This window comes from Camellia sinensis, chromosome 9, assembly GCF_055761805.1.
Source record: "Camellia sinensis isolate YWXY chromosome 9, ASM5576180v1, whole genome shotgun sequence".
Classification (NCBI taxonomy): Eukaryota; Viridiplantae; Streptophyta; class Magnoliopsida; order Ericales; family Theaceae; genus Camellia; species Camellia sinensis.
The window spans coordinates 76,774,150-76,789,863 of NC_138969.1; the positions used below are offsets into that span (position 1 = coordinate 76,774,150).

Below are 15,714 nucleotides of genomic sequence, written 5' to 3' on the forward strand. Positions count from 1 at the left end.
TAATTTTATTTTTAATCTTTGGTAACTACCTCATTTGGTCGGCAAATATACATTTTTGGTGACTAAAACACATTTAGTCGGCAATAAAACTCAATGTTTTTTGTGGGAACACATACTGCCCAATTTGAGTTCATGTTTAATTTTTTTTTGTCTCTTACTCTCTATCGCTTTCTCTCTTTGTCTCTCTCTCTCTCTCTCTCTTCTCTTTCTATCTCTTACTCATCACTCTTTTCTGTCTGTCTATCTGTCTTTGTCTCTGTCTCTGTCTCTTTCTCTATTTGTCTCTTGCTCATCTCTCTTCTCTCTATCTCTCTCTCTATCTCTCTTGCTCATCTCTCTATCTCTGTCTCTGTCTCTGTCTCTCTCGCTCATCTTTCTTCTCTCTCTCTCTCTCTCTTTTTCTCTGTCTTTCTCTCGATTATCTCTTTTTGCTCTCTTTCTCTCTCTCTCTCTCTCTTTGTCTATCTCTCGCTCATCTTTTGTTTCTCTCTCTTTTTCTATCTGTCTGTCTCTCTATCTCTCTCTCTCTATATATATACCTCTTTCTCTCTCTGTCACTCTCTCACTCGTCACTCTTCTCTCTCTCTCTCTCTCTTTCTCTCTCTGTGTCTATCTGTCTGTCTCTCACTCATCACTCTTCTCTCTTTCTTTCTCTCTCTGTGTCTGTCTATCTCTCTCCCCCATTATGTTCATCTTGCTCATTCTCTCTCTCCACTCTTCTCTATTTATCGAGCTCTCCACTACAAGAAAATGCACTTTTAGCGACCATTTTATGTCTCTCTCTCTCTCGTTCATCACTCTATCTCTTTATCTCTCTTCTCTATCTGTCTCTCACTCCTCTCTCTCTCACCACCCATCTCCTCTACCACCTTCACCACTACTGCAAATGCCATTTCACTACCACCATTATTATCACTGTTGCCACTCCATCTCTACGACTACCATTACTACCACCATCGCTACCACTCCACTACCACCACTGCTACCACCACTACTACTACTACTATTACCTTTCCTTCACCACCGCTACTCTATCTCCTCAATCATGACCACAACTTCACCACTAATCTCCTTCGCCATCACCACCACCACCACCACCACCTCACCTCTTATCCACCACCTTCACCACTACTGCTGCTCCCTCTCCTCTACTACAAAAAATTAGCTCTTGATTTTTAGTAACAAAAAAAAAAAAGGGTCACAATAAATAATTTTCATCGACCATAAAAAATTAACTTTATTTTAATGAAAAATATTTTTCATTAAAATATTACCCCTACTTCTATCAAATAAAAATAATAATAAAAATAAAAATAAAACTATTTCCCCCCCCCCAAAAAAAAATGGGTCACAAAAAATATTATTCATCGACCATAAAAAATTAACTTTATTTTAACGAAAAATATTTTTCATTAAAATATTATCCCTACTTCTATCAAATAAAAAAAATAATAAAAATAAAAATAAAACTATTCCCCCCCCCCCCCAAAAAAAAAATGGATCACAAAAAATATTATTCATCGACCATAAAAAATTAACTTTATTTTAACGAAAAATATTTTTCATTAAAATATTATCCCTACTTCTATCAAATAAAAAAATTAATTAAAATAAAAATAAAACTATTTCCCCCTTCTCTTTTTCCGCCCGCCCAAACTTAATTTCCCCCTTTTTTTTTCCCTCTGCCTTTTCCCCCATTTTTTTTCATTTCCTTTCAGGTTTGTAGAGCCCTTAATTTCACAATGTTTCAAAACAGTGAGCAAACCTTAATATGAGAGAGAGAAGATAGAGGGTTTGAAGAGAGACTGGGGTTGAAGGGGAAGGGTTTCAGTCAGCGGCGAGACTAGTTCGGCGGCGAGACGGTACGCTTCTTTTGAGTCTTCTTTCGACTCTCTCATTCCAGTCGGTTCCTCTAATGACTGGGTTGAAATGGTTCCTCTATATCTCTATGTGACTGTGTATCCTTGGAACAACAATGATGTAGTTTTATAATCCGAACAGATCTTAAACCCTATCAAGCTTTTGACTTGATACATTGTTCAAGATGTAGAATTAATTGGACTCGTGATGGTATGCTATTCTCTCTCATAATTTAATTTATTATCTTTGTTGGGTAGAAAATGATTTAGTGAACAACTAATTAGGCATTAGAGTATATATTGGAAGTGTTGCACCTCCTATTGCTTCCTTGCAGAATTTCTCTCAAAGGTTAAATACAATTTTCATGCCAAATATGTTTCTTATTAACTTCTTGTATTGTTGATATGGGTAATGGAACCACCACCTGCATAAAGATTGATGACTTTGTCAGTCTCAAACTGGCAAGTGAATGTCTGATATGAGATCCCAATTCTCTATGTTCCATCAGTTCTTTCCTGAAGTGGATCATTGATCACCGTGGGATTTCCATACCTTCAAACTTTTAGTTGAAAAAATTATAACCATCGAATAGGTTTTTATGCTAAGAAATGTAGTTTATGACAATTTTTCATTTATTGTCGACACTCTGATTCCGTGTATTTGTTAGTTGTTGACTGTAATGAAAGTTCCACCAGGTTTTGTTTTGACATGTGAAGAGCTTTGCCTCGACAATCACTTAGTATATGTATGTGTGTATATGTATTGTGTTGTAGCCTAATTCCTCATTTCACACTTCCAATTGATAAGAGATAAAGTAGTTTAAAAGGCAATTAAGCATTTTTATTTACCATATGATTCATATCTACAAGTTTATGACGCCAATGTGTAATCATTCTTGTTTATGCATTATAATTTATAACCTAGTTGTTCCATGTCGTCTATCCTCACTATTTTCCATGTGGCATATCATTATCATTGTGGAAATCTGTTATCTGGAAAGAGTAGTAGATATTATATGGGAAAATTGTTGATGTTCATTTGTGGGACATATTCTTATCATGCCTTTGCTTGTTTCTTTCATTGTGGCAAAGATGGAATTTTGCTGCTCGAGGTCAACAGGATGCTACGTGCAGGAGGATACTTTGCTTGGGCAGCACAGCCTGTTTATAAGCATGAATTAGCCCTTGAAGAGCAGTGAGAAGGCATGACTAAGCAGAATTTGTTTATAAAATAAGATGAACAGTTATTTTCACTTTAGTGAGTCGATAAGCATTTTTGAGTTTGAGTTTCGAATGTTTGCACAGCTTTCTGTTATAGCCTTATATGAAAAATTGTGCACCTTAGTTTGCATTTGATCTCCCTGTTGAATCCCAATTGCTTACAGAGTGACTTCTGCAATTGTTTATAACTTAGAAAAAAATTAAGGAATCTGAATTTGGTAACTACCCCAGCTTGGAGAACAAAAAATTTGCAAACTGGTTATGGTACTTAGATAAAATGGCAGGGAAAGGTCCTAAAGCATGTAATATGTTAGTTCATCTGGGTGCCCCATAATTTGTTTAATGAAGGTCAATCTTCCAGTGCACCCAAATGAAGTGTTTCCATTGCATTTTATTGGTGGTCTAAATAGGAGTAACATGTGCAGCACATCAGACAAGAAGTTCAGTTTACTGATCGTTTGTCTTCCTTCATCTTCAGAGATGATTAATCTTACAACCCACGTTTGTTGGAATCTTGTGAAGGAGGGGTATATTGCAATTTGGCAGAAGCCCTTGAACAACAGTTGCTACTTAAGTCGTGAGGCAGGAACGCGACCTCCGCTGTGTGATTCAGATGATGATCCAGACAGTGTTTGGTATATTAACTGTCCTCTTTCTGGTATATTTTGGTGATGCAAATAGTACATTAAACTGCCTTGAATGGTTAAAGTTTTAGATCTCTATTTGACAACTGCTATGTCCGTAAGGCTTCTGAAGCATATTCAGTAGTATGACATGTTAACTTCATGCATTGTAGGCCTACAGCTACTGTAATTTATGTGTAACCATTGACATGAAATATTGACAAGCTTTATGTTTAGACCATCAGCAGTAAAAAATGGAACTGTAAACCCTATTGACTTTAAGCACTTGGCCTAGTAATGACATGTACCCTAGTAATGACTATAAAGCCTAGTAATGACATGGTTCCCTGTGACTTTTTCTCATCCTGCCTTATCATGTCTTTTGGTGTTGTGGTCTTATCATGTGATGCATCAACCACTTTATCTCCCTGGTCAAGAATTTGAAAAGTAAAAAATGGTTTCTTTTTTTTTAATACTATACTTTATATATACCCTTACAAGTTATATAGACGATTTGGCTTCTAAGAATTGATTTCATGTGATTGTGTGCTTATTGATCCACAAAAAATATATATGTTGATTCGATTTTGTTTATGCAGATATTTGATTTGTTTGATGTGAAATGCAATGGGGTTAGGAGAATTTGTTAATTCATTAGGCATTTGGAAATTCATTAGGCATTTTTCATCCAAATGCACCTGTAGCAGACATAAATGAAGGACTCTATATAGCCCTAAATAGATAAGAATAACTGTTTTAATCTCAAGTTGAATCAGTTTTGCAGTCATTCAGCCTTGTGCAAGATTGTTCCCAATATTCAATGAGAAAAATAAGGAAATTTAGGACAAGTGTCCTCTCTAATTCAATGATCAAAGAAAATAATGGAACTAGTCCTGCAGAATTTTCATTTTCAGTATTGCATCACATAATTGATTTGATGCATATCCACCTGAACGCTGCTTTTCTGAAATTATAGCTCCCTACCAGAACTGTCCCTTTTGAAGGAAACTTCAATTAGGGGTCTCTCATTATCTACTCCAAAGCTAAATTCAGTTTCTGAGAATGCAGTATGCTGTTTGTGGGACGGAGAACTTATAATTGTATGAGAGTGTATCTTAAATAAGTATATTTCTTGTTTAGATTTCTGCTTCGAATATTTAGATGAACTTCTAGTTGTTGCTCTTTTCATCATAAAATATATTTCTTGTCTAGTAAATGGCAATAATTAAAATTGAATATGCATTTCAAAAGTTTACGCTTTACAAAAAGGTGATGTTATTGATATGCAGGGATCATTCAAATTTTGTCAGTTGTGTACAGTTTTGTATAGATGGTAGCAAGTTCATTACGGTAAGCTCTGATAAGAAGGGTAAAATATATGATGCGAAAACTGGAGAGAAAATTGGAGAGCTGTCCTTAGAGGATGGTCATAAAGGCAGCATTTACGCTGTTAGCTGGAGCCCTGATGGTAAACAGGTAATTAGTGTTGTGTGGATTCTCTCTCGAGCTGCTTCTAGTTGATTTTCTGTTCAAAATTTGGTTATTAAATTTTCAGATTTGATTTTTTGGATTTTTTTTTCTGAAACGTTCAAACACAGTGGACATTTATGTATTAAATATGGAAGTGATTGATACCCCCTCTCCCCACCACCCCCCCACACATGTGGGGGTTGGTGATTGGAGAAGGAAAAAAAAAAAAAAAAACTGGCCAATTTCAGGCCAGTGGGGGTCATGGGGGTCCAAATCATTTTTCTAATAAATAATTGTTTTTCCCAGAAATTTTGCTAGTTTTAGACTGAGAAAGGAAATATTGCATCTGCAGAGGATCTGTTGAATTGTATAAGAACATTTTAGTGTAACACGGAACATCATTTGTTGGCTAAATTTTGTAATTGGGTTCTTTGCATGTTAGTAATATTATAACCGACAAACTTAGGGAGTGGGAAGGTGTGGGGAACTACAGGATTGATTTTTTTCTTCTTTTTCCCCTTAATAGCACAAAATCAACTAGGTTGGACATAAATAATGATTATCTTTCTTATTCACTGAGCAGTGAACCATTATTTCATGGTTTATTTTGTGTCTGCTTTTAGAAATGTATAATACATGCTCCTCCTCTCTCTGATATGGATCAGATTGGTAAAGTTGGTAAAGTTCAAAAAAAAAATTAAAATTTTAATTTATTTTATTAAAATAGCATACTTAATAAATTTGATAAAATTAAATATTTGATATAAAATAAATATTAAGTATTTAAAAATATGATATATAATAAATATATAGAATTATATGTTTTGAACATGTCCCCAACATGTCGTGCCCTGCATCTTTTAAAAATTTGTGTCCGTATGTCTGTGTCGTGTCACATATTCATGTGCGTACTTCTTAACTAATAAGTGATAAATAATAGGGTAAATTATGTAGACCTCCCTCAAGTAATTAGAAATATAGATAGCTTCATAGTTTTGGCATGATTACACTGTACATACCTCAAAATTTAAATTCATTTAACACTTTAACACGTACAGTTTGTTAATCTCATGGATGGAAAATAGTGGCCATCACGTTTATACTAAAATATCTATCATACCCTTAAACGTAGATAATTACTTATATCCAAGCACCAGTATTCCTTAATTGAATCACATTTTTCTAAAAGAAATTGTTAGGTTTTATTTCTTGGCAAACCCATTTGACAAAACTCCTTTGAGTTGTAATTTTATTCGCATTTTTATTTCAGTGAGACTTTGAGTGTTTAGATGCGAATCCAACCCGAATCAAGCCTTTCAGAGAAGTTTGTGTTGACAATGCTTTCAAGATTGCCACTTCGCTGATTATGACGGGGATCGAGCTGCCTGGTCAGCTCGCGGGGGTCCAGGGGGCAGCGCCCCTTGGCGGGTCCGGGGCAGCGCCACGGCGGGGTCGAGGGGCAGCGCCCCCGAAGCAAAATGCAAAAATGCATTCAAAGTTGCCTGTCCAAGCATGTTATATTTTTCTAGTTTTTCCAGTTTTGGCCTTCCCGCTCGAGCGGGGAAAGTGACGCTCGAGCGGGGATTGGAAGCTCTCAGCATCTCTGCAGTCGCCTGTAAAAATACTGGAATGTGTGATTTTACGCTCGAGCGGATGCTCCTACGCTCGAGCGCATCTCAGTTTGTTCGCACGCAGTTTTTGGTCAGTCCGCTCGAGCGGGCTGTGTTGAGCTCGAGCGGAGATTGCGGGACAGATTCTATAAATTCGCGTGTTGGGTCAGATTTTAGGAGAACTTCTCTAGATCTTCTTTTTGGTTTCTAGGGTTTATATCTGGGGATACTTTGGGAGTTTTCTTTGATGTTTTTATTGAGTATTCAACTCATGATCTAAAGAGAGTACATCAAAGGTTTGTTTGTTATACACAAAAGAGAGAGTTATTCTTCAGTTGTGGATTCTGAAGAATTCGAGCCTGAAGCTTTGGTGGAATCCGGAGTGGCTCATCAGAAAGACAATTCCGTGGTGAAGATGGGGTTGGAAGAGGCACATAGAGGTTGGTTCAATTAGGCGTTGTGGATTCGCTAGGTAATTGAGAGTATACCTGTGTAATTCCTTTAATTCTTCTTAGTGGATTGTTCTTGTGGCTGTTGCCCGTGGTTTTTTTATCACAGTTGGAGGTGTCCAATTGTGGTTTTTTCCACGTTAAATCACTGTGTCTCTTTGTCTTGATTGTTTGATTGGGATTGTTATATTCTGCTTAAAATTGATACATAATCACAAATCAACATCTAGGGGATTTCTAGATTTTTCAGAAATCACACTCCATCTTCTCACTCTCTCTCTCTCCCCCTGCTCCCTTGCAACCCCATCTATCTCAGCCACCCCACAACCTAACTCTCCCTCATCACTGAAGGTAGATTACCTTCAGCATGACTACGTCTGCTAATGTTTGCTAAGGTCCCCCAAGTAACTCTCCCTCATAACTGCTAATAGTTAGGTTGACAACGTCTTCAGCATCTGCTCAAACGTAGATTACCTTCAGTACTACAAGTAATTCTATTTAGATGAACTGACCCTTGGAATATTTCGAGTGTATCTTAAACTTTAATAACTTTTTGAAATGCATATTCAATTTTAATTACTGCCATTTACTAGACAAGAAATATTTAGATGAACTTGCTACTATTTGATTTCTTGTAGTACTGCCATTTACTTTTTGATTAGTTACATTGTCTATCACACTGTTGGGCTATTGGTGTTTGCTACTGTTCGTTAATTTTATGAACTTATTGTTTGAATAGGTTTTGATGCGTTATATTAGGACACTTAGCACCTGTAGTTTGGATACTCTGAAGGACTTCAATTATGAAACGGTTGAACCGAGTGCATAAATGGTCTTAGGGGAGAGTTGAGCAGAATACTCACATTAGCACAACAAGACATTTCTGTAGTTGACAGGGAGAGTTGAAGAGAAAAGGAGATGGTCTGAGGGGATTCATCAAGCTGTAGGAGCCAAAGAAGGTGTTAAAATTGAGATATCTCTTGAGGTTTCAATCTTTACGGAGTTTTTCTTTTACATAAAAACTTTCTTTCTTATTGTACTCAAAGCCATATTATCCTTACACTTGTTAGGCTCAATTCCTTTAACCCAGCAAAAACCATGATTGATGAATTGATTACAAAGATTCAGTGCTTTTATATTTAATCTAATCATAACAAACTAATCTAACCATGGTTTAATTCTAACAGCCTAACTACTTGAAACAGTTATGCTAGTTCTCTTTATAACACGTGAGCATGACTGAAGCTACAGCCCTTTCTGTTCTGACTTTAGTTGCTCTGGCTGCGGCTGGTACTGCAGTCTTGCTGTGTTGACCTGGCCTGGTCTTGCTGCAGCTGGGGTTGCAGTGGCTAGCTCTGGCTTATGCTCTATTTTGATATAATGTGTACTTGTCACATTTACATGTAGTGAGATTTGTTATTATACTTATAAAAATTTAATTACGGAGAAATATATCATGCATCCATAATCATGTCATATCATCATTGTACAATTTTTTCCCTACTCAGCACAGCAAGTTAATATATATATAATTTAGGTAAAAATAAAGTGGGTGGTGGATTCTTATCATTCATTGTGTTCATGCCAACAGCTACAAAATTATAATGGATGATTCATGTTTTTCTACTTCAAAATCTTCATTGACAATGTGCCACAGTGTAATTTTGTTTCCTTTTCCTGCCCCCTTAGCAGCTCAATGCTATTATAACTTTAATAGTCGGATCCATCATGATTTTTCTTGATTTTTTATGCTATTATAATTTTATGTCTATAGTTGTTAGTTGGGTATTTTAGTTGTGGTTTCACTAATAGATAGCTTTTGCTAGAAAATTGAGTATCTTATCTTATCAGTTTCACTAATTGATTTGTGTGTCTTTCTCTTTGCAGCTAGCAGAAGCAGCAAAAGCACAATTTTCACGTGATTACAGTGATAACCTTGCTCTTGTTCGGGCTTATGAGGCCTGGAAAGTGAAGAGAGTTCTACTCTTCACTTAAGGAATATGTTTTAAATTTTAATGCTAAGTGGATGTGAATTGGATGATTATATAGATTACAAGCGGATTTTTAATTGAACGAATATGTAGTTTGGAATTACTTGTGGATGAAAACTTATAATAGTTGCTGACTTTAATTAAACAGGTTTAGAGTTTGATGATTTATATAGTTTGTTGAATGTTTATGATTCAGGTGAATTGTTGGTTTGATTGATTATTGTAAATTACAGATTGTATTGAATAGATTGGATATATTATTATGAATTATAAGTTTATTTTATTGTATGTTGGCGCAAACATTCCTTTTGGCGACCAAAACTTTTTGGTCTTAGAATGTCACAATTGGCGACCAAATTTTTTGGTCGTGGAATGCCACAATTGGCGACCAAACTTTTTAGTCGTGGAATGTGATAATTGGCGACCAAATTTTTTGGTCGTGGATTGTGCCAATTGGCGACTAACATGTTTGGTCGGGAATATGTCACTTTTCGCAGCTAAAGTGTTTTAGCGACTAAATGGATTAGTCGCAGTAATGATATATTTAGCGATCAAAAACTTAGTCGGCAAATTTAACTTTTTCCCGACTAACAAAAGTTTTAGTCGCTAATTACTTTTGCCGACCCTCAATTGGCGACCAAGGTGGCGACCAAAAAAATTGGTCGCGAATAGCTTTTGTCGACTAAAAATTGACTTTTGTCGACCAAATTTTTAATCGCCAAAAATGCGATTTTCTTGTAGTGAATATTGTCGACCAATATTTTTGGTCGTGGAATGTATTGCCCACCAATTGTTTTGGTCGCGGAATGTGACAATTGGTGACCAAATTAGTTGGTCGTGGAAATGGGCGACAATTGCCGACCAAACTATTTGGTCGTTGAATGTGCGAATTGGCGACTAACATGTTTGGTCGAAAAAATATGACTTTTCGCGACTAAAGTGTTTTAGCTACTAAATGGATTAGTCGCAATAATTATATATTTCACGACTAAAAATTTAGTTGGCAAATATAATTTTTTCGCGACTAAAATATTTTTTAGTCGCTAATTACTTTCCACGACCCTCAATTGGCGACTAAAGTGGCGACCAAAAAAATTAGTCGCGGATAACTTTTGCGGACTAAAAATAGACTTTTGCCGACCAAATTTTTAGTCGGCAAAAGTGCGAATTCTTGTAGTGACACATGCAATATAATGTTAGTCAATGCCTACACTGGACAAAAGTGGTTGAAGATAACCAAAGATTATTTGTCCTTGAATTTCTCTTTTCCCTTGTTTCATTACATTTTTAAGTATTGAATTATATAAAAGTTTCAAAACATGATTCTATAATTAATTATATACATGACCACTTTTATTTCTTATTTCTGTGAATTGTGTTCTTGTATAAACCCTTTTAATGACTCATTCTAATGCATCAATTTGTGATCAATTCAATCAATATAATCAATCCAAATACTTTTGATACAAGTTCCCATTCTTCCTTTCAAGGTGCACATGAAATGTGTAACTAGAACTTAGTCAAAATTCCTGCAACAACAAAAGTAGCAGTAGTCCAAAACAGAGCACTCTGGATTTTTTTTTTTTTTTTTTTTTTTTTTTGTGTGTGGGGTAGATATGGGTACCAATATAATTTTACCTATCAATACGTTCAGAAAAATTATCAAACCCTTTACCCACAATTATCTAAGAAAAAACTACCAGCAATTGTTTTCTTCAGTGTCATTGTGGCCCATCTTGAAACACAATATTTACAAAAACCCTTTAAGATAAATTATCAATAAGTCCTAATAGTTAGACTTAATTCGCAAGTCCTATTGAAAATAAGTCTTAATAAAATCATTGCTCAAAGTAATCTTTTTTGACGAATTTTTGCATATGTCGCTAAAAATTGACAATCAGGGACTTTTTGTCACAGTTTTTATAAATTGTCGCTAAAACTTATAATTAGTAACTTTTTTTGTGACAAAATTTTTTAAACTGTCGTTGAAATTTAAAAATTAGTGACTTTTTTGTGACTATTTTTTTAAACTGTCACTAAAACTTATAATTAGTGACATTTTTTTAACAATTTTTAAATTGTCGCTAAAAATTAAAAACTAGTGATATTTTTTAATAGTGTTTGGTAAAAAATGCCATGAATTCTCACAGGACCTATTGGTCAATAAGTTCACCTATTAGGACCTAAATAGAAGTCCCCAAACTTTAATTTAAGGTACTAATTACATTACCAAATCATCCAAAGTCTTCATCATTTGGGTTGAGGGTTATAATTGATATTTTGATAGTTTTTATTTCTGATGTTATCCAGAATTGCCAAGTCTCCTAATGGGGATTGACAGAAGGGGAAAAAATTGTAATGGAAACTGAAATCTTAGGGTGTAGCGTAATTTCTTAAGTGTCAAAGGAAAATCTATAGGTGTCGGTGTAATTTATTTTTTAAAATATTAGGGGTTCAACTATTTTTTATTATTTCATGGATAATATTTGGACAAATTTTCTCGGTAGTGTCTACATTTTGTCTTGTGTCATCTCAGTATTTCTCATTTCAATTAGTTTAATTTTGATTCTTAATTTTAGATTTTATATCAATTTGGTATAATTATAACGCTGATTAGGGTTTTTGAAAAAAAAAAATCACTGAGTGGATGGATGTAACTTACTAAATTACACAAGTTTTTAATTTTATCTATAAAAGCATGACCAATGTCGCTTATATGCACATTGTTCATAAGAAAAATACTAGAAATTGTAATCAATTGAATTAAATTGAGACAAAATCATAAATTAAATTAAAAAATAAGCTAATTGAAATTATAGGAGTTAAAATGATAGTATAAGAACTACTGGTATTATTTACTCTTAATATTTTTATACGAATGTAAGATTTCATGCGAGTGAGGAAATCAAATTTCTTAATTGTTTGTGAAAATAATAAATACTTTATATAGTGAATCTTTTACCATGAAAGATTTGTTTTCTTCCCTCCTCGGATTTTACAAATATGAGTCATGTCATGACTATCCAAAATAACAGAAGGGAAACTAAAAAATATATAAAAGCAAATAATAATTATTATAACTATTTTTAATAAATCCACTTTACTTCTGCATTCAAACATGTTTGACCTTATTAAATGAAAAAACGGTTTCTAAAAAAAAAATAAAAAATACAAAAGATTTCAAAAGATGCACTAAAATTTTTACCAAATATGTGACATCAGTGTGGGACCCACATCAAAAGATAAAGAAATCTTAGAGACCTCAAAAGATGTACTAAAATTTCAACCAAATCTGTCATGGGCAAATTTGGTAGAAATTCTGGTACAACTTTTCGGTGTCTCACACCCATGTGACACATTTGTTAAAAATTTTAATACAGTTTTTGAAATCTCAACATGTGAGTCCCACACCCATTTGAGACATTTGATAAAAAATTTAATAATTTTTTTGGGATCTTTAGCATTACTCAAAAAGAATGAAAAATGGTAGAGATTCCAAAAGATGTATCAAAATTTTAGATGTTTTATTTTTAAGATTTATTATCCATTAAGTACTATTAATAAAAGAGACTGATCCTTAACCCAAAAATAGGACCTATTAAGAAGTTTACTAAATATCTCACACGATGGATCACATGAAAAACAATTACATTCCTTGTCAGAAAGGATAAGAGATTTGACCATTGGAACTACTTTCCAGCAAAAATAGGCTACTAAGGTTTCCCAAATTAATGGGAATTCATTGTTATTCCTTGTCAGAAAGGATAAGAGATTTGACCATTGGAACTATTTTCCAGCAAAAATAAGCTACTAAGATTTCCCAAATCCTATCCATCTCAAAATCCCAAAATTAATGGGAATTCATTGTTATAAAAGCATCCAATTACCCTTCTTTATCTCATTCTATCTTCTCTCTTCTGTGAGGTTTTTTTCATTCTGTCTTCTCTCTCCCGTGAGATTTCTTGTTTGAAGAAGATTAATAATTTTGAGTGTGTGTTTTTCAATTTGGAGAAGCAAAGATGGCTAATGCAGAAGTATTCAAATCGAAAATCACTGTATATGTGGTTGCTTGTTGGATTGTCGCAGCTTTTGGAGGCCTAATGTTTGGTTATGATATTGGAATTTCAGGTAATGCCCTCAACTATATTGATATAGTTCTTTGATTAGAAAATCATATATATATATATATATATATTATTATATGCTTTAAAATAGGAAGTCTAAAAGTTATACACTAAATAATTGAAACAATTATTATTAAGTAATGATTCATAAAGGTTTATTGATGTTTGTTGCAAAATTATTATTTATATGTGAGTGTCAATGATCATTTTTCGTTTATGTGTTTGGTTTCTAATTCATTCGAGTAAACAATCGAATCTTATTATTTTGACTTTGACTTTATAGGTGGTGTGACTGCAATGGATGATTTCTTAATAAAATTCTTTCCAAAAGTTCACGAGAGGAAACTTCATGCAAAGGAAGACAATTACTGCAAATATGATGATCAGTTGCTTCAGCTATTCACATCATCACTGTACCTTGCTGCTTTGGTTGCAAGCTTTGGTGCATCAAAGGCATGTCGTATATTTGGTCGCAAGCCCACAATTCTAGTAGCATCCCTATTTTTCATTGGAGGAGCTGGGTTCAGTGCTCTTGCTGAGCACAAATGGATGCTCATTCTTGGCAGGATTCTTTTTGGCATTGGAGTTGGATTTGGCAATGAGGTATATTATTTTGTGCCTAAAATAAATTTTATATTTTAAGAATAGAGTGTCTAGGTGAGTTTGTCCACCCTCGACTAATCACAGAGCTGAAGTTAACTGACAAAATTTTAGATTTTGTCCTCAAATTTTTAATGTTCAATCAACCCTTTGAGGTATATTTATTTTACATAAAGTTTATGATAAATAAGGAAATTTTTTTTCCCCCTAACTATAATCTATGATTCTAGGCTGTTCCAGTGTTCTTATCGGAGATAGCACCGGTCCAACACAGAGGGGCAGTCAACATTCTCTTCCAACTATTTGTCACAATTGGAATTCTCATAGCTGGCGTTGTCAACTATTTCACTTCCACCCTCCACCCAATTGGATGGAGGGTCTCCTTAGCCATAGCCGGCATTCCCGGCCTTGTCCTTTTCTTCGGCTCCATGATTCTCACCGAAACACCGGCTAGCCTTATCGAACGAGGCAAGGACACTAAAGGCAAAGCAGCACTCAAGAAAATCCGAGGCGTGGACAACGTGGATGACGAGTATGAAGAAGTGAAAAGGGCATGTGAGATAGCCAAGGAAGTGAAGCAACCTTTCAAGAAACTGATGAAGCGCTCGAGCGTGCCACCACTAGTCATAGGAATTATGTTGCAGATATTTCAGCAGATGACTGGGATTAATGCGATTATGTTCTATGCACCGGTTCTGTTTCAGACCATGGGGTTCAAGAACGATGCTTCGTTGTTGTCTGCGGTGATTACTGGGACAGTGAATGTGGCAAGTACTTTTGTTTCAATCTATCTTGTTGATAAGATTGGAAGAAGAAAGTTGCTTCTCCAAGCCTGTGTCCAAATGTTCATTTGCCAGGTACTAAATTAATTTCACTTCTTTGTAATTACATTTAAATTCTTCTCACTTAGTGCTTGTACTAATTAATTGAATCCAATTTCAGGTATCAATTGGTGCAATTCTACTGACTCACTTGAATACTACTGGGACAATGGACAAAGGACTCGCTGTGGTTGTGGTGGTGCTGGTGTGCTTGTATGTTATGTGCTTTGCATGGTCATGGGGACCTCTTGGTTGGCTGATTCCTAGCGAAACCTTCCCTCTCGAGACTAGAACTTCAGGCTTTGCTTTCGCTGTCAGCTCCAACATGTTGATGACTTTCCTTGTGGCTCAAGCTTTCTTATCGATGCTCTGTCACATGCGAGCCTTCATATTCTTTTTCTTCTCGGCTTGGATTTTGGTCATGGGATTGTTTGTGGTGTTCCTGGTGCCGGAAACGAAGGGCGTTCCGATCGATTCCATTGTGGAAAGGGTGTGGAAGCAGCATCCGGTGTGGAAGAAGTTCATGGATGATGACGGTCTAAAGAGCCAGGAGATGGTCTGATCATGACACACCTATTAAAACCGATTGTTGATGAGAACATCATTTTCTTCCCCTTTTTTGGGGAATTGTTTTTAGTGTTTTTATGGAGTTTGTTAACTGTTTTGGAAGATATGTCGTTCATAATTTTTTTTTTCTATGGACAGAAAAACTCAACAAAATCCTCCTAACAATGACCACAACAACAATAATTCAAATGAGGAGATCCAACTCTAAAACCATAAAATCATATCCACAATCGATCAAACAAAGACAAGTGGGTCAGGTTTAGGCTTGGACCATCATACATCTATCCACTTATTTGTTTATGTGTCATCCCTTTAATTGTTCATGCATCACATTTATGTCCACCTAATCTACAAATCTGTCTATATTACCACTACCACC

At 35.0% G+C, this 15,714-nt stretch overlaps 2 protein-coding genes across 2 annotated transcripts; both read left to right on the forward strand.

Moving 5' to 3' along the window:
• Positions 1 to 1,520: 1,520 nt before the first annotated feature.
• LOC114302534 (uncharacterized) lies at positions 1,521 to 9,368 on the forward strand. The gene is made up of 5 exons (XM_082887127.1): positions 1,521 to 2,070; positions 2,952 to 3,715; positions 4,993 to 5,179; positions 7,972 to 8,217; positions 9,120 to 9,368. Exons 2-4 carry the CDS (start codon positions 3,423 to 3,425, stop codon positions 8,059 to 8,061), a joined length of 570 nt encoding a protein of 189 aa, XP_082743253.1. The 5' UTR covers positions 1,521 to 2,070; positions 2,952 to 3,422; the 3' UTR covers positions 8,062 to 8,217; positions 9,120 to 9,368.
• LOC145799556 (sugar transport protein 8-like) lies at positions 8,997 to 15,330 on the forward strand. Its single transcript, XM_082889148.1, has 5 exons — positions 8,997 to 9,012; positions 13,238 to 13,351; positions 13,631 to 13,950; positions 14,178 to 14,804; positions 14,890 to 15,330. The coding sequence occupies exons 1-5, from the start codon at positions 8,997 to 8,999 to the stop codon at positions 15,328 to 15,330; spliced, it is 1,518 nt and encodes a 505-aa protein (XP_082745274.1).
• The last annotated feature ends 384 nt before the right edge of the window (positions 15,331 to 15,714 follow it).

Coding starts and splice junctions, on each gene's coding strand:
- LOC114302534 (XM_082887127.1), top strand. CDS start 3,423: ATGAAGGTCAATCTTCCAGTGCACCCAAATGAAGTGTTTCCATTGCAT. Junction 3,716..4,992: donor GATGATCCAGACAGTGTTTG/GTATATTAACTG, acceptor ATTGATATGCAG/GGATCATTCAAATTTTGTCA. Junction 5,180..7,971: donor GGAGCCCTGATGGTAAACAG/GTAATTAGTGTT, acceptor TTGTTTGAATAG/GTTTTGATGCGTTATATTAG.
- LOC145799556 (XM_082889148.1), top strand. Junction 13,951..14,177: donor GAGTTGGATTTGGCAATGAG/GTATATTATTTT, acceptor CTATGATTCTAG/GCTGTTCCAGTGTTCTTATC. Junction 14,805..14,889: donor TCCAAATGTTCATTTGCCAG/GTACTAAATTAA, acceptor ATCCAATTTCAG/GTATCAATTGGTGCAATTCT.